Source organism: Rhinolophus sinicus, linkage group LG03 (genome assembly GCF_036562045.2).
Source record: "Rhinolophus sinicus isolate RSC01 linkage group LG03, ASM3656204v1, whole genome shotgun sequence".
Lineage (NCBI taxonomy): Eukaryota > Metazoa > Chordata > Mammalia > Chiroptera > Rhinolophidae > Rhinolophus > Rhinolophus sinicus.
The window spans coordinates 142,999,882-143,025,320 of NC_133753.1; the positions used below are offsets into that span (position 1 = coordinate 142,999,882).

At 37.5% G+C, this 25,439-nt stretch overlaps 1 protein-coding gene across 4 annotated transcripts; it reads left to right on the top strand.

Moving 5' to 3' along the window:
* Positions 1-1,302: 1,302 nt before the first annotated feature.
* Positions 1,303-24,971, top strand: CCNH (cyclin H). Of its 4 annotated transcripts, none has more exons than XM_074328759.1 (9): positions 1,303-1,553; positions 4,229-4,351; positions 6,674-6,747; positions 7,854-8,064; positions 11,455-11,618; positions 17,733-17,803; positions 20,876-20,987; positions 23,969-24,029; positions 24,805-24,971. In XM_074328759.1, exons 1-9 carry the CDS (start codon positions 1,437-1,439, stop codon positions 24,817-24,819), a joined length of 948 nt encoding a protein of 315 aa, XP_074184860.1. In that variant the 5' UTR covers positions 1,303-1,436; the 3' UTR covers positions 24,820-24,971. The 4 variants fall into 4 exon arrangements, with proteins under 4 accessions (XP_074184860.1, XP_019601929.1, XP_019601928.1 ...); XM_019746370.2 differs by lacking the exon at positions 24,805-24,971 and adding an exon at positions 24,611-24,775; XM_019746369.2 differs by lacking the exon at positions 24,805-24,971 and having other exon boundaries at positions 23,969-24,217.
* Positions 24,972-25,439: the final 468 nt, after the last annotated feature.

Consider the following 25,439-nt stretch of genomic DNA (forward strand, 5'->3'; position numbering starts at 1 on the left):
ATACTTGTTGCCTTTCACTTTGGTTCTCTATTTCCCAGGTTAACAACCTCATATTTTTTTCTTTCTCTTTTTCTCTTTTCTCTTAGCCAATTTAACTAGTCCAAATTACTGACACATGTTCAAGGAGTGCCTAGGTCTCCAGAGTTATAAACTACAAATGATGTAAGTGTGCGCAATTCAAATAACTCTGGCAAAGTCTACTGACACTCAACTGTACTCACCAAAATGAAACAAAAAAGAAGAAAAAGCTCTCCCTTTCTTAATCCACTAAAAACATTTTCACAGAAAGCAGAGTTAGAGATATCCTATCACCTATTTTTAACTGTGTGGTCTTTTGAATATCTGAACTCTTTGTGTCTCATCATCATTACCTGATTTTTTATTTGTTGGTGTTTAGAAAAACGATTTGCTGTAGGTAAATCTATCTAACCCAATGTATGATGCATAGGAGAACGTGGTGTGCTTAAACGGGCTATCAAAACTAGTAAAGGCTTTTGGAATTCATGTAAATTTTGTATCTCAGATGCAATTTTGAAAGTATTAGTAACAAAAAAAATTGTAAATCTTTTAAGTATTAACAGATAGTTTATTGCAAGTTTCCCTTGGGGCAATAATGAAGATGAGGATTTCAAGAAAACCCTAAAAGTACCATACATCATGGCCTCAGAGATGGAAATGGAGGAAAGGATTGGCAGAATCCAATCCAATCCAGCAGAAGAGGAAGGGAAAAGGCACAGAAAAAGATAGGGTCACATTATTGGCAGAGCAATAAAGAACAATACACATGCACTGCTTCTAGTTTTCCAACCGTGTTCTGTTATCTCTGAGGCAGAGATTTTTGGTAGTGCTCCAGACACATTCTTTCTTGAAAGAGCCAGGAATACTTCTGCCTTAGGGCCTTCACTGTTCTTTTTGCCCCGGCATCACTCCCACCTGACTGATACGCCTAATCCCTCAACTCTTTCAAGTCTTTATTCCATGTCACCTTCTTAGTGTAGCCTACTCTGAATATCCTATTTAAAAAAGGTGACACCCTCCTAAGTCCTTGGTCCCACTTCTGAGTACCCCGTGTAAATTACGTTAGCCTGCACATACCCTCAATTGACATTCCTTTGGTCATCTCAGCCTGTCTCTTCTCCTTTAAGCTTTGTAGGAAAGGGGTGGAGCTAGAGCCTGGGCTCGCAGAAAGGAGGGGCATATCCGTACGCTCCCGCCACTTAAGGAGCAGGCGGCGGCTAGATCCGCCCGCGCACGCGAGGTTCTCCGCTCCGGAAGCGCGATCGCAGACGGAAGCACCACGTGATTGTGACGTCAGCGCACCCGCGCCTGACGGCCTGACGCCCTCCGCTGTCGTGGTTTAGCTGCTTTACACCACGGTGTGGTGGCGTTTGGGGTCTTTTTCTCCAGACTTCCTGGGCCTGGTCTCCGACTTAAGGATGTACCACAACAGTAGCCAGAAGCGGCACTGGACTTTCGCCAGTGAGGAGCAGCTGGCACGATTGCGGGCTGACGCCAACCGCAAATTCAAATGCAAAGCGGTGGCGAACGGGAAGGTGAGGACACGGGTGGCCGCCCCGCTGCTCGGACCTCCTAACTCTTGAACAACTGCGGGATCCAGTGCCCCCGCCGCCAGGGCTCTCTGGACATCTCCTCCTCTCCTCCCTCCGGGCCGCACGTTCATTTGTTTAATAAACAGGCGAACACCTTGCCAGGTGCTGTGGGTACCGAGGGGGATAACGCCATTTCCGTAGTTGAGTGGCAGGCAAGTAACCAGTAATATGGCGTTGGAGACCTTTGTAGGATGTCCGTGTAGTGCGGAACTAGAGCCATTCACTTGTCAAAAGGAGATGTCCGGGAGGGCTTTTCGCAGTCGCCGATGGGAAGCAAATGGGGAAAGAACATTCCAGGAGGACGGAGCCACAGGTGCAAAGTGGGCGGTCAGAAGTTGTAGGGCGGGTGCGTGGAATGCTCTAGATCGTTTGTAGTGGAAGCAGAGCACCTGTGGAAGACAGGCTGGAAAAGGTAGGCAGGGAGCTTGTAAGCGAAAGTAAGGAATTTGAACTTGATGAAGGGCTGGGGAACCTTTGGGAGATTTTAAATGGGAAATTAACTTTACAGATGCTGTTCTAGAAAGAGCCCTCTGGCATCCTGGTGGTGAATGGATTGGATGGGGCAGGGTGGAGGCGGGGAGGCAGGAGACCGTTTGCACAAACCAGTTGATTGAAGATGGTTTGGATTATGGCCTGCCCGCCAAGTTCTCCCTGTTGCAGCCCCCAACCACCTTTCCCTCACAAGCTCCAACACCCATTCTAGTAACTACAAGCTTCCCTCCAGCAAGTATTCCATGTCTAAGATGGTTGGGACTGAGGTGCTGTACTTTTCAGTCACAGCTATTTTGTATCACTTTATTTTTTTGCTGCTTACAGTAGTACATACTGTGCTGCATGCCGGGCACTATTCTAAACATTTGGCAAGTGTTAGATCTTTTAATTTTCACAGCTGCTGAGATAAATACTGTGATTATCCTCACTTCCCAGCTGAAGAAACGGGTACAGAGAGAAATAACTAATCAAGGCTACATTGCTAGTAAGTGGCAGAGACAGGATTTGAACCCAAAGAAGGAATCTAGTTCCAGCATTCCTGCTCTAAACCGCAATGCCATGTTTATAAAATTAGCACCTGTGTTAGTTTCCTAGGGCTGCCATAAAACTATTACCACAAACTGTGGTGTAAAACAAGAGACATGTTTCACAGTTCTGGAGGCTAGTGAGATCAAGGTTGGCAGGTAGTTGCTCTCTGAAACTTGTAGGGGTGGATCCTTCCTTTCCTCTTACAGCTTCTAGGAACCCCAGGTGTTCCTTTAATTGTGGCAGCATAACTCCAATCTCTACCTCCATCTTTACATAGTGTTCTTCCTGTGTTTCTGTATCTTCACGTGTTCTTATAAGGATACTAGTCATATTGGATTAGGAACCAACTCTACTCTAGTACATCTGATTACATCTACAGAGACAGTATGGGGACAGAGTCCCAGAGAACAGTTTCCAGGCTCTCGGCCTTACGTGGAAAGGTGCTGGCTCGGGTAGTAGATGGCCATCAGCTGTGACTAGTTGGCCATCGGCTGTTACCAGTTGGCCACTGATATAACTGCTGTGGCTGCGTTGGTTCGTTGGTTGGCAGGCAGAAAAGTGGACGGCGGCTTGTGGATTGTGTGGATCCTACTTCGTGCGTCTCGCCCGGCCGCCAGAGAGACTGGGGTGCAGGAAGACCCTTTGTTGGGGTACTGGCGGATGTTTGCTCCCTGTATCTCCAACCCAGCCGCCAGAGAGAATATAGTGGTATGACTCCCATATCTATGGCTCCATGGGTGTTACTTTTTGGCCTCACTATATTCTGTGTTCTTATGTGGGGAGCAGGACCAGAGACCCCGCATGACACCCCACGTGACAGACCGTATTTCCAAATAAGGTCACATTCTGAGGTACAGACATACCTCACTTTATTGAACTTGGCTTTATTGTGCTTCACAGATGTGTTTGTTTGTTTTTTCTTCACAAATTGAAGGCAAACCCTCCACCAGCAAAATGATCACTTTTTGCTGTATTGTGGAGGTCTGGTACTGAACCTGCAATATTTCTGAGGTATGCCTGTACTAGGGGTTTAGGACATCAATATATCTTATTTTGGTAATTGTAATTAAACTAGTAACAGCACCCAATGGATATTTTTTTGTAAAGTTGTATTTATTAACCATCTAGAGTGCATTCTGTAGAGAGTTTACAAAGGAGGATAAGAAGTAATGTTTTCAGGGTCAGAATTATCCTTGCAGTACTTGCTGATTTTTACCACAACCTGTGTGACTTAATAACTAACTGAGAAAGAAATCTTGAAAACTTTCCAACTATGAACAGTGTATATCTTCTTTTTGATTTCTAAATAATGACATCAAACCTGTAAGCATAGGCACACATTCCATCATAATTGCTTATACCTTAATGAAGCAAATATCCAATTGACATTCTGAGAAATTGTGAAATTATGGTATAATTTTAGGTTATTAAATTTTTTCCTAAAGCTACTTTGTGTAATAATGAGCAATTCTATAAAGTGGAAATGAGTTGTGGTATAGTTCCCGTTGGCTGGAGATATTAATATAAACTAATCTGGACAGAGAAAAATATTTTAAGATTCAATTGACTGAACTTTTGGTGTAACTTTTAATCTAAAGGTTCTTCACAATGATCCAGTCTTTCTTGAGCCTCATGAAGAAATGACACTCTGCAAATACTATGAGAAAAGATTATTGGAATTTTGTTCAGTGTTTAAACCAGCAATGCCAAGGTCTGTTGTGGTAAGTTATGGTAGTGATGGAGTATAATGTCCTTTAACTGACTTCTGAAATCTGACCTCTTCCTAGTTAGTAACTCAGCCCTCTATCCACTTTATTAAAAAATGCATGTGGGGACAGAGCCCCAGAGAACAGTTTCCAGGCTCTCAGCCTCACGTGGAAAGGTGCTGGCTCGGGTAGTAAGATGGCCATCAACTGTAATCAGATGGCCATTCGCTGTGGCTGGGTGGCCATCAGCTGTTACCGGTTAGCCATTAGCCACTGATATAAGTGCCGCGGCTAAGCTAGCAAGCATGGATTGCAGTTAGCAAGGGGTTGGTTGGCAGAGAAGCAGACAGACAGCAGACGGCAAAGCATGTGGCTCCTGATCCCTGTGTCTCCAACCCAGCAGCCAGCAAGACTATAGTGGTATGACTCCCCTATTCATGTCTCCGTTGTTGTTCCTTTTTGGCCTCACCATATCCTGCGTTCTTGTGCAGGGAGCAGGAGCTGAGACCCCGCATGACAGTTCACCTTAGTTATATAAATACATAATTTATGTATTTAAGTTTTTGTCACATTACATATTTTTCAATAACTGCCTTAATTATGAATTCCTGTATAATATTTTAGAGTGTTTCAAGTCTTATTTCATTATCAAAAGAATTTGACTATATTGTCTAAATAGGTTATAACATCCTCATTTTATAGAGAAAGGAAAAATTACTTTTCCTCCAACTTCTCAACTAATGAGCAGAACTGGGACTGGAACATTGATTACTGCTTTTTTAACTCTATCACACATGTTTGAAATAATGCGTTTATTAATCACTTGTAATCATATGCCCCAGCTGAAACTCATGCCATAAGGAAGTTTCAAACCTGATTAGTAGAAGCTGGCGGTTTTCTTTGGGTAAAAAAAATTGTTTTGTACTTGATTCAGATATATGGTTCTGAGGACCCCATTTGTGTGCGTGTGTGTGTGGGTGCGTTTGTGTTTATTGTGGTGGAGCAATGGTGAAAAGAAACAGGTAGTTAGAATTTTTTGGCTGAATGGATTTACATACACTATCCCTATAATTGTTCCTATTGTGTGTATTGTTTATAGAAGGTAAACTGAGATTAACAAGCTGAACAGTAAAGAAAAAAGGGAGGGGTATAAAATATTTTCCTTACTATCTCACAGGTTTGTTGTTAAGCTCAAATATGAAAGTCTCTCTTAGCTGAAAGTCTATCTTAAGTTTTAAAATTATACAGAGTGAATAACTTAGGACACAATAGGGAATAATCCTCTAGGAAATAATCTCCATTGTTATTGTCGAAAAAATTGAAGTTTATTGAAATATCAAGTCCAAAAGTATTCATAGTGTCTTAGTTCAACCGGCCCTTCATCTGAGAGATCAACAATTCTGGAAGAATTCTACGTATACTTGATTATTTTCTATTTCTAGATGTAGTTCTGTTCTTGTCTGATAACAGAAGTATAACATAAGGTAGGTTTAAGTGATTTTTTTTAGGTGAAGAAACTGATTCCTTGAATGAACTTCTTTATGGAATTTGTTTTTATACAATATGCTTATTTATATATTGATGAAGAATTTTTTTTCACATAAAATGACAAAATGTTTAAAAGAAAATAGTTTTTATATTATAAAATAGATACATGTTTATTTCATTGGTTCTAGCTAAATGACATAGTTAAAAGTACAGGCAGGTCTTAGTTGAATCTAGCCCTGTCCCTTATTAGATGTGTGACTTTGAACAAGTCAGTTAACCTCATTAATATCAGTTTCCTTCTATGTAAAGTGGAGATAGTAATGCTTCATCAAGCTATGCTAAGGATTAAAATGATAGTTTTGTGCATGGCACAGAGCTTAGCACATGGGACGCAGTCAGTAAACGGTCAGGCGCTGCTTCTATTATTAGGTTTGGCAGTAGATTTAGAGAGAAGGCTGATGGCCCCAACTGTGTTGTACTCTCAATAGTTTTACCAGATTAATTGGTTAAGCTGTGAATGTTGGTATTTTTCCTCCTTAAATTTTTCTAATTTGGGCCACTTTTTTTTACTCTGAATTCTAAAATAAACACACACATTTTTTTAAATAAACCAATAACCATAGGAAGGATAACCCAGGGTGAGTGGGGAAGGACAACAAAGGGTCTTACGGCTGTGGTGTTTCTGTAGTAATTTATCACAATTTATTTTGATTAAAGAAGAATTAACAAGTTTTAGTATTTTGTATGGATAACTTTTTCAAAGAAACTTTTGATAAGTAAGTCTATAACAATTTAATATGTAATATATTTGTGAATAGATTCTGATAATGTATGTATTTTTAACCTTAGGGTACAGCTTGTATGTATTTCAAGCGTTTTTATCTTAACAACTCAGTTATGGAATATCACCCCCGGATAATAATGTAAGTATAAGTCTAATTTATAGATTTTCATTTAAGAAAACTTTTATACTATGTGTGTCTGTGTGAGAAAATGACTTCCTAGTAAAGGGCAATTTAGACTTGCATTCTATTCTGAACTTAAGATCCTTTATTATATTACTTATACATCTATAATGCTTTCCTTCCTGTAGTACTGATGGCATCTGAACGTTAGCTAGTCCAAATTCAAATTCTGTTTTTCTCAAGCTAGATTCCCTACTACCACTTTGTTAGTGGCGCCTTTCTTCCTGTTGCTCAAAGTGAGAATCATCAGTGGCAACTCTTCTCCGTCTACATCCAGTCAGTTTACAAGTCCTATAGCACCGTATTCATTGCAGTTGAACAAAGGTGTTGTGTTTCTGCTCTGTGCTGAACACTATGCTTACCATTAAAGATAGAATTGAAATTAGTATGAGACTCGTCAAAGAGCTTACCGCCAATCACATTGTCCCTGTTTGTTTTTTGTTTTTTCTTCTTTTCATTCTCATTTCTAGCAGTCTAGGTCAGTCCCTTGTTAACTTCCAGTCTTGATTTTTGTGGCAGTTTTATTACTTGTTTCTCACTCTGAAATTTGTGTAGTACAAATGAGAGTTTGATAGGTTTATTCCTGAGGTAATAGTCCCCTATTCAAATGCCCTTGGAGACTTTTACAGATGGGCTTTCCACAATGTTCCTTTAACCTACCTTTCATCCCATGCTCAAATGGTACATACGTGGGTACTGCTGTATTTTTTTCTCTTCCATCTATATTGCATTATACAAAGTACACTTATTTCTCAGTTACTTTGCTCTTCCAGATATTAAGTTGAACTCAATGAAGCTACCATTAAGTCAGTAATGGTTGAATGCTGTGGCAATATTGTATGGTTAAACCTAATAGAGAAAAAGTTTGAACCGGAAACTGTGTCTCTCTCTTTATGACATCATAGTCACTTGTGAATACTAGGCAATTTTAGAATGTACTTTTAGAAATAAAATATTTACATATTTTTCAAAGTATATATCTGTGTGTGTGTTAAAGGGTAATTTAGACATGCATTCTCTTTTGAACTTAAGATCCCTCATATATTCCTTATATTTTCCTCTAGGCTCACTTGTGCATTTTTGGCCTGCAAAGTAGATGAATTCAATGTATCTAGTCCACAATTTGTTGGAAATTTACGGGAGAGTCCACTTGGACAGGAGAAGGCACTTGAACAGATTTTGGAATATGAACTGCTACTTATACAGCAACTTAATTTCCACCTTATTGTCCACAATCCTTATAGACCATTTGAGGGCTTTCTCATTGATATAAAGGTAGGTAATCTTGTTGATGTAAAGTAACCTGGTAGAGTGTATTCCTTTGCTATTGTTCTGTAACCAAAAGAATCCAAAGTTTTATAACTTGTAATTATCTTAATTCAGGGTAGTAGTTCTCAAACCTGTTGAGTAGTATCTCAACAGAGGGTAGTAGTTCTCAAACCTCAGTGTGTGTCAGAATCACCTGGAGGGCTTATTAACTCATTGTTGGGCTGTAGTTTCAGAGCTTCTGATTTAGTAGACTAGCAAATACTGGTCAAGGGACCATCATGAGCACCACTGTGAGTTTAGAGTAAAGCTTTTAAAGACTTAAGGTAACTCTTTAAAGTGTGCTGTCGTAGATCTGATTTAAGAACCATAAAGAATTCTTAATTTTAAATGGGAAGATTCCTAAGTGAATTCTATTTTTAGTGCAGTCTGAAGTGGAACTGATATGTAGGCATAAGAAATATAAGTAAATAAACATTGACAAAAGCAACTTAAGTTACTTTGTTTTGGCCCTGAAAGGACTTGGATAGTCTGAGTAAAGTCAAACAGAAGTGACAAACTGGTTCACTAATCTCAGTTGAAAGGTGAAATTTGGGTACCTTCTATATCCCAAATATTGTGTTTGATCATGAAGCCAGGAATAAGACAGGAACAGCCTCAATTTTTATACGCCTTACAATCTAATGGAAAAGACAATATATAGTCAGTGTGCTCAGTGTGACAAAGGGGGAAATACAGGATACTTTAGAAGGAAATAATAGATTGAGAGGAAGGGAAGATAGTTCTGACAAAGTGTCATTTAAAGTGAAATTCATAACAAGAGTAGTAATTAGGTGGTGAAAGAGCGTCTCAATCAGGGCTCTCTGGTTAAAGGCCCAGATTCAAGAACCATGATGCACTAGACCTAAATGCTTGGAGATAGAGTGGGAAGACTGCCACAGAGTGCTGCCTGCATGAAAGGCAGAGAATAGACTGGGGAGGTAATGTTAAGGATTTTCAACAGAACGATGGGAAGCCAGTGAAAGGTTTAAGTCTGGAGAGTGGCAAATTAGGTTTATACCTTTAAAAAAATCATGTTGGCAAGATCATTGCATCAGTTTCTATTCCGATATTTATTGCACATCTGTGTGTCATGATTCTGGAGAATGGATTAGAAGGAATGATGGGGTACCAGTTAATATGCTGTTAGTTTGACTTGTGTGGTGGCAGGGGATACAGAGAGGGCTTCTTGGACTTCAGAGATCAGAGATAGAATCAGAGCTTGAAGTTTAATTGCATATAGAGCATGAGGACAGAGAAGGAACCCCCAGGTTTCTGAGTACATGGTGGTATACTCTCTGATACGGGAAGTACTGGCACAGGATAGATTTGTTGATGCTGGCGAGGTGGTGGGTTGATGAATTTGGTTTGGAACATGATGGATTTCCATTGCTTGCAACACATCCAGGTGGGTCGATATTTGTGTCTGGAGGTCATAGAAGATGGCTAGGCTGGAGGTATAGATTTGGGCATCATTTCCTGAAGAAAATTTAAAGTGGATTGGCCATGAGGATCATTGAAGGATAGGTAGAGAAATATAAGAATCTAGTAAGACTGAAGAAATCCAGAAAGGTAGGACTTTCTGGAGAAGTGAAGCGAAGTAGGATACTTTTAGAAGATGAGTATGGGCATCTCCCCAATCCTGCTCAATATTCAGACAGTAAACGTAGACAGATAACGTTTGCTGGATGTAGTGCCAGGAAGGTTATTTGTGATCTTGGTGAAAATAGTTTCTGTGGAGTGTTGAGGAAGATAGCAGATTGGAGCCACTTGGGGAATAAATACAAAGTGAGAAAACAAGTATATATAACTTGGGTTAGACGACTTCTCTTTGAAGTGGAAAAAAAAAGATGGGATGATTCAGAAGATGGGGGAACTGCTAGAACTAGAGGAAAGGGACTGTTTTTGTTGTATTCTGGTTTGTGGAAGAAACTGTGGAGCTAGTAGTGAGAGAAAGCTTAAAGGGAAAAGGGGAAAATATGTAGCTCAAGTTTCTCTTTGGAGTAAGGTAGATGGGGCTGTCGTGGGTTTCGAAGCAAGTAGAAGGACTGATCTTAGAGAGAATAATAGCTCTTTTAATGCAGGGAAAAAGGAAGGCAGGGTGAGGATAGTGTTATGTGGTGGCAGGAAAGAGGGTGTCTTTCTTAAGAGCAGAGATCATTTTCTGAGAGTGATGGAGTTTCTGAGAATTATTAATGACACTGAGAGATGGAAAATGTTAACATTGTCATTGAAACATAGGAGAACAGATATTCTATGGAACATTATCATAGTGAGGCAGTGATGAGAGCCCTGCTGAAATCAATGAACCCAAATTTATCATAATGATAATACCAGACCTCTTGGTTGTATTGTTTTCTCTAGCAGACCCAGAAAGCTGGGTATGGTTGCAAAGCAGGTTCATTGAACTCACCTATTATTGAAGTTTTGCCAGAAATGTATTGGCCTCCTATTGGGGCTGGAAATTCAGGGGGGAAATGAGGACCAGAGGACACAAGTGAATGGAAGCAAGTAGAGGGATCAGGGGCCAGGGTTCTAAGGTGGAAGTCAAAGAACGTCTGTGAAGTCATTGAGCACATGTATTGGGATAAGGAGCACCGTGGTCAGTCAGAGTGGAATGTCTGAATTTGTCTTATCAGAGGTGAGCATTTGGGGATAATGCCAAGACCTGGGTGTGACTGTACAGTTGTATCTGATATTTTGTTTCAGAGTCTAGAAAAGGTTTCTTACTACTTTGGGACCTGAATGTGGATATCTAATGTAAATTGGAGGATTTAGGGCTCATCTTAAAGAATAAGAAGAATTATCGAGAAATACGGGAACCTCCATATTTCTTTGGCATATTCTAAAAATAATTGTGTAGTGAAACCAAGATTCATTTCCATTTACCTCTTCCCAATAGTAAACTTTAAGTAGAAGGAATTTCAAATCAAAATGAGGTGGTGCTTTGGTTCCTAAATATGGCCTTAGATCTGAATCACCTGGACTGCCTGGGAAGCATTTACCTGGGAGGATGTATTTCTTAGGTCAACTTCAGACCCAGTAGAATCTCTTAAGAGCCTCAAGTGGAAAAGGACAAAGAGAGGGATTAACATAGATCAGAATAGCAAGTACATTCTGGAAACTTCAGTTATAATAAAGCATATATTTCTTATTTAACGGCTCCACTTTCAGTACTCTCTAATGGTGAGTACAGAATATTCTTACATGGAAAGATTGTTATTGCCGGAGTATAGAAAAGGAGTTACTTTTATAAAAGCATCCTGTGTGAAGCACTTTCTGATTAATATAAATACTTTTGAGTTGTTGTTACTCCATTAAACCCTTGGAAGTGATAACATTTACAAACTTTCTTTCTAGACCCGCTATCCCATGTTGGAGAATCCAGAGATTTTGAGGAAAACAGCTGACGACTTTCTTAACAGAATTGCATTGACGGATGCTTATCTTTTATACACACCTTCTCAAATCGCCCTGACTGCCATTTTATCTAGCGCATCAAGAACAGGAATTACTATGGAAAGGTATTACTTTGTGTTTTAACTTAGATCAGACTCAGTCACTCAGTTTATTCCTTTCTGGAGTCTGCATTTTTTAAGTAAGGTTCACTTTCTGAATATAGTCCTTTATATCCCTTATGGCTGGAAGGGGTAGTGAGGGCAACTGAGGGGAAAAAATGAGATCACCTTTTAAAAAAATCTTTAAAATATCTTTGCACTAAGAGGATCCATTTGTGACTAAAGTAGAAGAAAATCAGGTGATCCTTGAAAGACTGAGATAGCTTATCAGTACATGGCAAATTTAAAAGTTTTATGAACTGGTAAGCAACATGAGTGCACAAAATATGTCTGCCTTGTTTTGTCATTGTTCTGCTATGGAGCATGTGTGGCATATGGAATTCAGTAAAGATTTGTTGAATGAATAATGCTTTAAGGAATGTCCAAACGCATTGCAATTGAGCTGTATATAGTAATAGCTAATACATAAATGCACACTGAGAACCAGGCTGTGATAAGCACTTTACATGAATTGAATTCGGTTGATTTTTATAGCAATATCTTGTGTACAGATTAATTAAATATTATACCCATATGGTTATTATATTTATTTATAACTAACTCAAGCAAGGCTAGCAGTAAATTAGACTTAAAATTTTTATATTTAATTTTTTTAAGACCTTTGAAGTTCTACTTGATTTCATTCCTAGATATAGTTGAGGAAGAAAGATCTATTAAACTTTCTAAACTTGAACTATTTTACACGTTTGTAATCCCTCGTCTGTAATTTCAGAGTCCATTGATATGGTGGCAGCAAAAATGAGCGGATGTGATTTAGTCTTTATTCAACTTAACGGGAATATGTTTCCTTGCAAAATATTACTCTTTACAGGATAGTGCCCCTTACATCACTGGCGTACAGAGTTCACATTCATGGTATATACACCAGGTTACCTATCTAAGACATGAACCACTCTGAATTTCAAAACAAATCTAAGATAAAGGACTGTGGGCTTGCATTTTGTTTAGCTTATTGTATGCCTCTTTACAAATACAGCTCACCTACTGTATATAAATATATACGTTTAACCGCAAAGGGATTTCTACGTCCATTTAATTACTAAGCAAGCCTTTATTGAGTGCCTTTTATGTATCGTGCACTGTACTACACTTTTGGAATATAATAATGAATGAGCTATAAATCCTTGCACTAGTTAAGAAAAATAGTGATGCAAATAATTGACCTCAACATCAACAGAGTTTAGGTGTGGAGCTTCTATTCTCTAAAGGAAGAAAGCCTTTTTCCACAATTCCAATAAGGTCCAAATTAGACTTTATTTAATCTTAGAAGTTTAGTTATAATTTATGCTAAATTATTATGACAGGCAAAATTGAAATTGTAGTACCTTGACTTGTTTCAAATTAAATAAGCTTTTGTAGCATTCCCAGGGACTATAGACATTTGAGCATTTTTTTCTTTGGGGAAATACTTTTGAATCATTTTTAACTTCTGATTTACATTGTAAGCTTTTAGAGTACATGAATATTGCTTAATTTTTTTTTTTTTTAATTTTTCAATTACAATTGACATACAGTATTAGTTTCAGGTGTACAATGTAGTGGTTAGTTAGACATTTATATAACTTCCTACTTTTGCCTTTTAAACTTTGTAGTAGTTTTTTAGTTGGTTGATCCACTGCTTTTGTGTTTGTCAGTGAGAATTTTTCTTTGCTACATTTTCTTATTCATTGTTTTTCCTTCTTCTTAAAGAAGTCCCGCTAACATTCCTTGTAATATTGGTTTAGTGTTGAAGAACTCCTTTAGGTTTATCTTGTCTGGCAAACTTCATCCCCTCTTCGGTTCTGGATGATAGCCTTGCTGGATAGAGTAATCTTGGATATGGGTCCGTGCTGTTCATCACTGTGAATATTTCATGCCAATCCCTTCTGGCCTGCGAAGTTTCTGTTGAGAAGCTTGCTGACAGTCGATAGGGACCTCCTTTGTATGTTACTGCTTTTTTCTTGCTACCTTTAAGATTCTCTCTTTAACCTTAGGCATTTTAATTATGTTGTGTCTTTGTGTAGACCTATTTGGGTTCATCTTGTTTGGTGTTCTGCACTTCCTGGACTTGTGTGCCTCTTTCCTTCGCTAGGTTAGGGAAGTTTTCATTATTTCTTCAAATAGATTTTCAACCCCTTGCTCTCTCTCCTCCTTCTGGTACCTCTATGATGTGAATGGTGTGCGCTTGATGTTATCTCAGAGACCCCCTAAACTATCCCCATTTTTTGAAATTCTGTTTTTCTTTTTGCTATTTAAATTGGGTGTTTTCTGCTGCCTGTCTTCAGATCACTGATTTGATTCTTTGCTCCATTTAATCTGCTGTTGATTCTACCTAATGTATTCTTTGGTTCAGTTATTGTATTCTTCATTTCTGACTGGTTCTTTTTTATGGTTTCTATGTCTTTGTGTAAGTTCTCACTGAGAACACCTGTTCTTCCTTCCCTAACTTCACTAAACATCCTTGTAACCAATGTTTTGAACTCTGTGTCTGATAGATTGCTTGTTTCCATTTCATTTATTTCTTTTCCTGGAGTTTTGTCCTGTTCTTTCATTTGGGACATACTTGTTTGTCTCATTATGGCTACCTCCCTGTGTGTGTTTCTATATATTAGGTAGGGCTTCTATGTCTCCCGATCTTAGTAGAGTGTCCTTATCTAGTAGGTGTCCTGTGGGGCCCACTGATGGCAGTTTCCCTGGTCACCTGAGCTGGATGCTTCAGGGGTGTCCCTTGTGTGGGTTGTGTGTGCCCTCCTCTTGTAGTTGAGCCTTGATTACTGTTGCCATTTCAATGGGTAGGATTGACTCTAAGCTGACTGGCTGTAAGGAATGGTCGTGACTATGGTGGATGAAGCTGTTGTGTGGAGGCTGACCCCACCAGGCAGGATTCACTTTAATGGGGCTCTAGTGTGTGCTGAGTTCGCCCTTTGGGTGTGTCATTTGTGGAGCTGATTGGGTGGTCTAAAGCTGGACACCAGTGTGTTGGTTCTGGGGCCCATTGGGAAGGGCTCCAGTGCAGTCCAAAGTCAGTTACAGTGTGGGACGAGGCAGTCTGTTTTGTGTCAAAAAGTTGCTGAAAGAGGTTCTGATTAAGCACCCAACTTGGGTGGGGTGGGATCTCAGGGAATTACCAGGTCAGGACAAATAGTGTTAAGCAGGTTATTGAAACATTCATCTTTGGCTCCTGACTATGCCTACAGGCCTGGTGATGGGAGGGCTCAACAAAGGAACAATGACACTTGCCAGCACTTTCCTCCTGGAGAGAGCTCTTCTGCCCCCTGCACCTCCAGCCCTCACCCTAAAATTAGTCTATTCAGTTCCTCATCCTGTGTCCCTGGTGCTTTTTTCAAGCTGTTGTGCCTGTGCTGGATCTATGAGTGAGTGAGTTTGTGAGCAAGTGAGTCTGTGTATGGTCCTTTTAAGACCTGCAGCGCCTAGGTCTCTAACAATCTATTGTCTTTCTTGGACGCAAACCATGCTGGTTTTCACAGCCAGATGTTATGGCAACTTCTTACCGCCACTGGTGCCCTGGCCTACGACCCCTCACTCCTCAGAGGGAACCTCCGCACCTGAGATATCCTTCCTGATTCTTAATCACTACACCATGAGTATAGAATCAGCCCATTCTGCGTCTCAGCCCTTCCTACCAGTCTTGGTGTGGCTTCTTTATATTCTTAGTTGTAGGAAATATGTTTAGCTAGTGTTTAGATCATTCTCAGTGGTAGTTGTTCTGTAATTTAATTGTAATTTTGATGTGGTCGTGGGATGAGTTGAGTACAGTGTCTACCTGCTCTGCCGTCTTGACTGGAAGAGTAGGGTATTGCTTTAACATTTATTGCTGATTTCAAAAAGGGAAAGCCCTTGTGCTGTTATTAGATTGTGGATGAAACTTTAGATTATTATTAATAGGATGTCCTGTTGTTAGTTCTGGCTTTTCTTCTTTTTCATTGGATTTAGAGCTTTATTTCTTATCTCCTATTTTGACTTCTTAGATATCCCTGCTTGCCTATGGATTTTCATAAAAATCAAAATATTATAATTCTAATTCAGGATTGAGATTGAGTTGCTAACTTAAAAAAGTTGCAGAAGTAAAGAATGTGGTCAGCTAACTCTTAGAACTAAATACCTTACCTTTATGCTTGAGGAGTTTTAGGGAGAAAAGGGGAAAGAAAAAAAAGTTTTTAATTACTGATAACCAGAAATGTATTATAAAGGGAGTTATTGATTTCCATATCTAAAATTAATTCCCAGAATAGGTGATGTAATACCAAACTTCAGTTATCAGAATTTTGTAATAAAATTTAAATAATCTGGATAGTTTAAGAGACATATAGCAACACAATTTCTTAAAGAATTATCTATTTTTGTAACTTTATTTCACCCAAGAGAAAAATTACTTTTTTTTTGCATTTGTTTCAAAGATTACTTAAGAGAATCTGTTTACTTGGGCTGTTATGAATTATAGATCAAGTTCAGGTATATAAAACCTCAGAGTACGTATTTAAATATACAAATTTTACTTTCATACTACTATCATTGTTCTGAGAAAAACAGATAATTGGGTATTATATTCATTTATGAGAAAACATTAATACCTTTGATTTGGACCCGATGCAAGTTAAGATGTAATAGATTTGTAAAACGGGGATGATATTCTTACTGATTTGAATAACTGTTAGTCCCAAGAAGAACAGCTATAATTAACATGGAGGGGAGAGAAAATCCTTACTAGTACCAGGTTCCATCTCTATTACTTCCTAGGTTTATGACTTTGGGCAAGATACAAGGTCATAACTTGTCTGTCCCTGTGATTCAGGTTCCTCATCTGTACAATGAGATTAGACTGATAGGGTTTATATATTAAACACTTAACATTAAAAGTAACGAGTGTTGCTACTGTTATTTTCTCTCTCTGAAAGCTTATATAGTGCAGAAATTAACTTTAAACATTAAATGTCTTTTAATCTAATGTGAGGTAAGATCAAATAACATGGTAAATGTTTAAATAAAAATTTATTACAGTAAAAGACACATTGCCATTAATCCCCCTCCGAATACTCCCCCGCTCTTTGAAAACAATTATCCCATTGTTCTTGCCACTTTCTGAAGCAGTTCTGGAAGTCCTCTTTCGAGTCTTTAGTTGCATTTTCGTGGCTGCCTCGATGTCCTGAGTCGATTCCAAATGTTTACCTTTCATGGTCATTTTGACTTTGTGGAAGAGCCAGAAGTCAAACAGTGCCACATTCAGTGAAAAAGGTGGATGAAAATATACCGTAATGTTTTTATTTGACAGAAATTACCATACCAGAAGCCATGTGTGACACAAAGCCTTTCCATTGTGACCACAAAATACGGTGAATGCTGCTGCCGAGTACCATCCAACAGAAAGGCAGGGAAGCAGCACATTTGAACCTTAGTAACAATGTGTGACAACTTTCAACTTGTTCAGTGCAATCAGTTGGGTATGAGCTATGGTTGAAAGAAGGTGTGTTTTAAAATGTGCTGTAAATCATCCTTCATCATGACAATGCTCTGTGTCACACATTGCTTCTGGTAAGGCAATTTCTGTCAAATAAAAACATGACGATGTGTCCTCATCCACCTTATTCACCGGATCTGGCACCATGAGACTTCGGATCTGGCACCATGAGACTTCTGGCTCTTTCCCAAAGTCAAAATGATTCAGGACATCGAGGCAGCCATGACAGTGCAAATAAAGACACTCACAAAAAAGGACTTCCAGTACTGCTTCAGACAGTAGCAAGAACAATGGGATAAATAAAGTTTGAAGCAAGGGGGAGTATTTTGAGGGGGATTAATGGCAATGCATCTTTTACTGTAATAATTTTTTTATTTAAACATTCATTGTACTGTTTGATCACACCTCATATAATTTGTAAGTTCATAAGATTTTATAAGAGTTACAGTTTTGTGGAGTTCAAAGTATTGTTATTTAGTACTTTTTAAATTTTAAAATTGACCTTGATAACAAAATGAACATGGAGGAAAGTAATTTATGATGTCAGGTTTTCTCAAGATGCTGTGTGTATCCAACAGATTAAAGCTTTTGTCCTTTCTTATTAGTTATTTATCAGAAAGTCTGATGCTGAAAGAGAACAGAACTGGTCTGTCACAGTTACTAGATATAATGAAAAGTAAGTAAAAGAACACTTTATAAAATATTCTATTACAAAACTGCTTTGTAAATATCTTGATATGGACAAAATATCTTGAGGTGTGACAATTAAGTTCGCGAACTCATCCTAGAAAAAGTGCTACCTACCTCATTGCTGAATATTACTATAGTCACCTTCAAAGGACTCCCCTTGGGAAGCTATGCACCAATGCCAATGCCTAGTCTACCTTTTAAATCAATTTTGGAACTCTTTTTCTGGTATGGCCATTAGAGCTGTCGTTGTATTACCCTTGATGTCCTGAATGCCATCAAAATGTCTTCCCTTTCAATATTTCCTTTATCTTCGGGTAAAGAAAGAAGTTATTGGGGGCTAGATCAGGTGAGTAAGGAGGGTGCTGCAATACAGTTATTTGTTTACTGGCTAAAAACTCCCTCACAAACAGTGCCATGTGAGCTGGTGCATTGTCGTGATGCAAGAGCCATGAATTGTTGGCGAAAAGTTCAGGTCCTCTAACTTTTTTATATAGCCCTCTCAGCACTTCCAAATACTAAACTTGGTTAACTGTCCAGTTGGTACAAACTCATAATGAATAATCCCTCTGATGTCAAAAAACGTTAGCAACATCATTGCAACAGGTTTGCAAACTTAATTGTCACCTTTCGTATGTAAGTAAATGACTATTTTTGTTTATATTTACTTTCATTGAATTAGGATGTCTTGGAAGCACAAAGAATATATTGGTGGGGAACAAACAGAAAGTACATGAAAGGACAGCTTTCAAACATAGAATTTAGGAAAGTAAGAATATAATTAGATTCAGAAAGGGTTGAGATTCAAAACAGGGTCCTTTTAAAGTATACGCAAATATGTGATAGGCATTGAAAAAGATCTAAAGGAAACTAAATTTAAGGATATTTAAATTTGGAGCTTCTGTTTTGTAGATAACTCAGCTTTAACTAGTTAACATGTGTCACTTGCTACTCATTTTGTTAGCTGAACTACAAAAACGGGGTACGATTTTGCAATATCTGGAGAAATTTTAGGCTGTTATAACTTGGGGAGTGGTGGTGGCTGCTACTGGCATCTAGTAGGTGGAAGTAAGAACGCATCCCGCCTTGGTAGGCTGTAAAATGTCTCCCCGAAAGATATCCATTTCCTAATCCCTAGAACCTGTAAATCTTACCATATATGGGGGGAAAAGGGAGGTTTTGCAGATGTAATAAAGTTAAGGATCTTGACATGGGGAGATTATCTTGGATTATCCAGGTAAAGCCTAAATGAAATCACAGGCGCTCTTACCAGAGAAAGACAGAACGAGAGACTTGCCAAAAAGAAGGTGGCACAGAGAGATTTGAAGATGCAGGCCTTGAAAATTGGAGTGATATGGCCAAGGGATGCTGGCAGCCACCAGCAGTTGGAACAGGGAAGGAATGGATTTTCCTCTAGCGCTTTCAGAGAGAGCGTGGCCCTGCCCGACTGTGTGCCAGTGAGACCAATTTCAGACTCCTGGGCTTCAGGACTTTGAGAGAATACATTTCTGCTATCTTAAGACTAAGTTTATGGTACTTTAATAGCAGCCTCAGAAAATTAATACAGCCTCTCACAACAAAGAATTATGCAGCCCAAACTATCAGTAGTGCTGATGTGGAAAACCCTATCTTCAGGGTTGAGTGGATCCTCCCCTTAACTGACCGGCTAGATTAGCCAGCCCTCTCTCTTCACCCTTGCCCATGTCACACTGAATGCTCAGGCCTACTTGGCTACTCTTTAGGATTAAAAGTCAATTGTTTTTGTCCCCCAAACTTTTTGTGCCAATGTCCTTAACTTGTAGTTTAATTAAACACTGAATAAACCAATGAGAGACTGAAGATCTTGATCTTAGATGGTAGTAGTAAATGGGTGTAATTTTTGTTTTAAAAGATGCTTCAGGACATAAAAATATTATTTCTTGGTATCTGCTTGAAATGAACTTGATGGCCTCCCTGTGAGAATGACAGATTTGTGATTTATGAATCACAAAACTGTAGGTCTTCAGTTAAACCACTAGAGGGTTCACTTTCAAAGCTAACTTGGCCATTGATAATTAGGATCATTGAATTTAGTAGGTAGGGGCGTTAATGATAACCCATTGTGCTCATTTGATAGCTGACAATTTTATTACTGATTTCTTCTCAGTACCAAAATTTTACCCCACTTGTTTTAATATAAGAATAACTATTGATATAATACTCTGACCTTTAACAATATTATCTTATTCATAATTTTTCAGAATAAAGATATTGTCCTAAGGCTGTTGAGTCACAAGTATTAATTCATTTGAAAACACTGCTTTTTTTGCATTATGAAATCAGTCACCCATTTCAAACATGTGACTGGCTAATAATAAGCCCTAGATCTCTCATCATTTCCCTGATAAATCTTGAGATTTATATTCTTTGGTTTACTGTATTTGAATAACATAAACAGTCCAGGTAGAGGATATTTTTGCACTTAAGTCACTGACATAGAAGTTTGCTTTTAGCCTAAAGAGGACAGAGGACATTTTTGGTTTTGGTGATGCCTCATTGTATAGGTTCTGTATATAGTTAAAGCCAAGGATCATTGATTGACATATTTTTACTAAGCATCCTCCCTTTATTATTACGTGTTTTGTAATAAAGGTTTACTTTGTGAACAAGAAGTACACTCTTGACCCACTGTGTGTAGGCTAGAATGTTATGAATATGGTTGGTGGCAGGGAACAAAGCATATTCACTAAACCACATAGTAATTATTAAAAACCCTTAAAAGTGAGCAAAAATTGACCACAGTAGGATTTGATAAAAATACTGACTAGATTATAGAGCATGTTTATTTGTATGCTATACATGATATGGGCTAAGCGGCAGATAGCTATAATTACTTGAGCTAGAAGTATGGTGTTCATTGGATTTTAATGCAGAACATAAATCCCGATAAGGATAATCACGTCATTCCAAGCCTTTTGTTTTCCCATAACAAGATAGGAAAATATTATACAGCTCCCTAATGAGAACAAGGCTTTTTATTATCTAGTATAAATCCTTTATTTTTATTTTTATTTCCACATAGGTATGAGAAACTTAGTAAAAAAATATGAGCCACCCAGATCTGAAGAAGTTGCTGTTCTGAAACAGAAGTTGGAGAGATGTCACTCTGCTGAACTTGCGCTTAACGTAATTACGTAAGTCGTGTTATTCAAGAATAGATATAATTGTTATCCCGTCCGTGGACAGTCTTCCTAGGAAATCCCTGAACCTCTTCATGCCCTTTTAATCTTTAGGTTCTTTGCAGGTCTGAGATCTCATCTACGGAGTAAGTGTACTGTTCCAGACTTATTTCTGTTAGCTAGAGTAGGGAAATGTGGTGTTATTTTCTTTCAGTGGTAAACTTCATATTGAAGACAAAACTGATAGGAACATGTGCTGTTAGATCTTTTCTTGCAGCCATAAGGAACACCCGTAATGTCTCTCAAATTTGTAGGCTGAATGTGCAAATCAGGCTCTTTATGCTTTGCAAATTGAAGGATCTACTTAAACCTAATCTTTTAAGGTTTAAACAATTGGAGATCAGGGCAGGTAATAGGAATGGTAAAACCATTTTCTATTTTCTGTGGAATGTATTCTGATTCAAAAGTTCTTTTACCTTGTTAAGATACAGTGGGAATTAGCTCTGGCCTATTATAGTTAAGATCCATTTGAGATGTTTCTGATCTCTAGAATTCGTGAGTATATGCTACTGTATGAGAAGCCAGAGCAGCATTCCAAGGCCTGGAGGTGCACAACTCAAATTCTTCCCTATATAGTTGTAATAGAATATCCAACCATTTATGAAGTGCACAAAATATGGGACTGTTTTATTATATTCATAGCTATAACTACAAACCATGGTTTAGCATAGAACTTAAAATTAATAGATTTCATTCCTAGGTTTCATTGGTAACTAACAGGAATGAAGGAATGGTTGCAGAGAATGCTGACTTTAATGAATGTAACTACAGTATTCCCTCCCTTATCCACACTTTCATTTTCAAAGGTTTGAGTCAATGGTGGTCCAATATTAAATAGAAAACTCCAGAAATAAACAATTCATAAATTTTGTGCAGTTTTGAGCAGCGTGATGAAATCTTGCTGTCCCACTCTGTCCAATCCATGATGTGAATCATCCCTTTGTCCAGCGTATCACTGTACATACAGAATATTTTGAGAAAGACCACATAACTTACTATAGTATAATTTTATTGTTAATCTCTTACTGTGCCTAATTTATAAATTAAACTTTATTGTAGGTAGGTATAGGAAAAACAGTATATATAGGGTTTAGGACTATGCAGTTCCAGGCATCCACTGGGGGTCTCAGACCATACCCCCCCATAGATAAGGGGGGAATACTGTATTGCAGCACAGATAATAATGTTCAGTTCACATTGATTTTGAATGGGCTTAGACCAGGAGTTGGCAAACTGTGCCCCATGCGCCAAGTCCAGGCCACTACCTGTTTTTAGAATACAGTTCTATTGGAAGGTAGCATACCCATTAGTTTGCATATTGTCTATGGCTGTTTTCACAGTATAGAAGAATGGGAAATTGTGAAAGAAACTGTTAATGGCTCACAAGGCCTAATATATTTACTGTCTGGGTCTTTGAAAGAAATTTTCAACCTCTGGATTAGACTGTGTTACTACTTTTTTTTTTTTTTTTTTTTTTTTACCATGTTACTACTATTAATGCTAAACTTTTAGCTAGTTAATTGAATGGACCACAAGGTCAAATATCTAATTGCCAGAGTTTACATCTTACTCAGATTCACCATCCGCTTTGTACTGTGCGAAGAAAATTGTACACCTCTATGAGTACTTGAGGTGCTTCTCAAACTCGGTAAAGACTGATGTTTTTTTAATTATAGACCCATACTTTTGTGAAACATAAGAAATCACTAGAAAAATGAATAAAAACAAAGTACAAGTGTAAATTTTATTAGGTGCAACAGTCAAAATCTCTCAAATTTCTATAAAAGTTTCCAAACACAGTTTCTGTACTTACTGCACACTAGAAATGGTTCATAGACCACACTTAAAAGCACTACTTTAGGATAAAAATATTTGTTTTCCTTGGTCTTCAAAATTCTTTTATCTTCTTCATTACACAAATCTTATCATTATTAAAGTCAGTCAGTACAGGTGAACCAAGTTCTCTGACCAAAACCCAAATCCCAGTTTTGACCTCAGAGATAATTTACAGCTAGTGTTTACCTTTGCCAGCCTTTTCTCTGCATTTGTGTATGAAATAAGTTTTATCTTTTCACTAATGTTTTCATACATATGTACATTTAATAGTATCTATCTAACTCTTGCTTGTTTGGGTGGAAAAAGAGTATCACATTAATATTTTAATTTGCATTTCTTTTATTACTATGAGGTATTAACGTTTCTGTGTTTACTAGTCATTTGTATTTCTTCTGTATTGATTACCTATTATAACCCCTTGCCCAATTTCCTGGTAGTAGTTTCTTTATTTGTAGTTGTTTGTATACTCATCTTTTTATGTATTATACAGCTATGTTTTGGTTTTTTTCCCACTTTGTGATATATTAACAAAACTTGTCATTTGCTTTATGGTTTACATCTAAATATCTTTTCTTACCCTGAACAAAATCTGTATTTTGCCATTTTTCAGCTGTTTAAACCATTTAGAATTTGTGAATGGTGTGAAGTAGCAATCTTGTATTTTTTCAAATATATAACCTGTTGTACCATATACTTTTTAATATTTCATAGTTTGTCTCTCTGCTCGAATATTTTAATGTTTAACTCCTTGCTAATACCATACTTTTAATTACCAATTTTTATAAATAGTGTTTTGATGAGAATTGGGACCAGTTCCCACACTTTGTTCTTTTTCAGGTTCTTTTTTTCATTTTTGCATAATCTTTCCCAGGTCAGAGTTAGACAAGTTAGACAAGTTTCATGAAAAATTTTATTAGGATTTTAATTAGAATTACATTGAATTTAAAGATTGATTTGGAAGATAGTGTCTTCATGTCCATAATTCTCTCTCTCCATTATCCAGGCTTTGTTCTTCAGTAGATAATGAATTTTATATAACCTTGCTAGTTTAGTTATGATGCCAGTTATTAGACTGTTTATTGATGGTTGCCTAATTACAGGAAAAAGAGGAAAGGCTATGAAGATGATGATTATGTCTCAAAGAAATCCAAACATGAGGAGGTATGTTCTCCTAAGATAAATATCAAGTTATTCTTATTGTACATTCTGGTGTGACCACACTGTTAAGATTTTATTGTTTCAGTGTGCAAGCATTAAACATATTGAGGTGTGGGTTTTGAAAGCCTTAATTTTTTTTTTCCATCCTTCTTTATGTACATTGTCATTACAGGGATTTTTCTCACGTCTGACTGCTGCAGGAGTCTATTAATGACTTGATAAAGAATCCTCTTTATGGGTGTAAAAAGCAGCAGGGATATATGTACATACATGCTAAATTTTTGCCCCCATTTTTATTTTCCAACGATGTTTCTATCCTGTTTTAAAAATTATACCTGGCAAATCAGATATAAATGAATAATCAGAGGCAGAAGGTCACAATTGTAACCTTTATTTCTGTCACTAGAGTAGTCTGGTGAAACCATGCTATATTACTATTGATGAAACTCCTACAAATTTTCCTGGTTTATCTACCTTCTGTAATCATGGTAAAAGGAATATATTTCCTAAAGGGAGGCAAGGAGGTAAATAGTGGTTATGCTTCAGTACAATGTTATTCTTACTACATTTTCTTTCCTTCTTAGGAAGAATGGACTGATGATGACCTTGTAGATTCTCTCTAACCATTTGAAATTGATTTGTCAATGCTAACAACAAATCAAAAAAAGGATGAAGCATATCTGGCATTTCAAGTTATTTAAAAGTGAAATAATGTGAAAGCATCAAAATACAGTCAACTTTTCTATTTATTTAAGTGTGTTTTTTTTTTTCCTTTCAGGGTAGCTTTATGTGAAATAAAACAGCTTCAAAGGACCCAGAATAGCAACTAGTTTGGATAATCTTGCCACACCATGACAAATATCAAATTAGACTTTCTGTAGTAGCCAAACTAAAGCTATAATGTATTTGCCTATATTGTTTTAAACAAAATGCAATAAGCAAACCCCTTTTGAAAAAAGGCACCATGAAAAACAAAACTTAGTAGTCAGCTTTAAACATGCTAAGGAATGCCTTTTGCCTCTAGAAACATTTATAAATGGCTTCTCAAATGTCATCCTGATATACTTAGCTATTTGTATGTTACTAGTGAATTACAGAATGTATTTCAACTGTTACCTGGTTCTGAAAGCTAGTCTCCCAGGATAATGAGTATTTGTTTTCCTCAAGTAGTTAACTGAAAACATTTCCAAATGGGTTTTTTTTTTTTTTAAAAGAAGAAATCAAGTAGGCAGTCTTTAGTTGTCTAGATAAAAACCTTAAGTTCTTAAAGGTAAGGTAGGTAGTAGCAAGTTGTATGTTCAGTTACATAATTAACCTATTAGGTTACCTAAGTGAATCCATATAAATGTGTTATAGTTACTAGGAATTTTTCAGATTAACTATATTCAAGAAATTGAATTCAAATTAAAAGGA

What these genes read in the sequence shown, in the direction of transcription:
- CCNH (XM_019746369.2), top strand. Translation starts at nt 1,437, where the DNA reads ATGTACCACAACAGTAGCCAGAAGCGGCACTGGACTTTCGCCAGTGAG. An exon ending in GCTTTCTCATTGATATAAAG is followed by an intron (nt 8,065 to 11,454) that starts GTAGGTAATCTT and finishes CTTTCTTTCTAG; the next exon opens with ACCCGCTATCCCATGTTGGA. An exon ending in GTTACTAGATATAATGAAAA is followed by an intron (nt 17,804 to 20,875) that starts GTAAGTAAAAGA and finishes ATTTCCACATAG; the next exon opens with GTATGAGAAACTTAGTAAAA.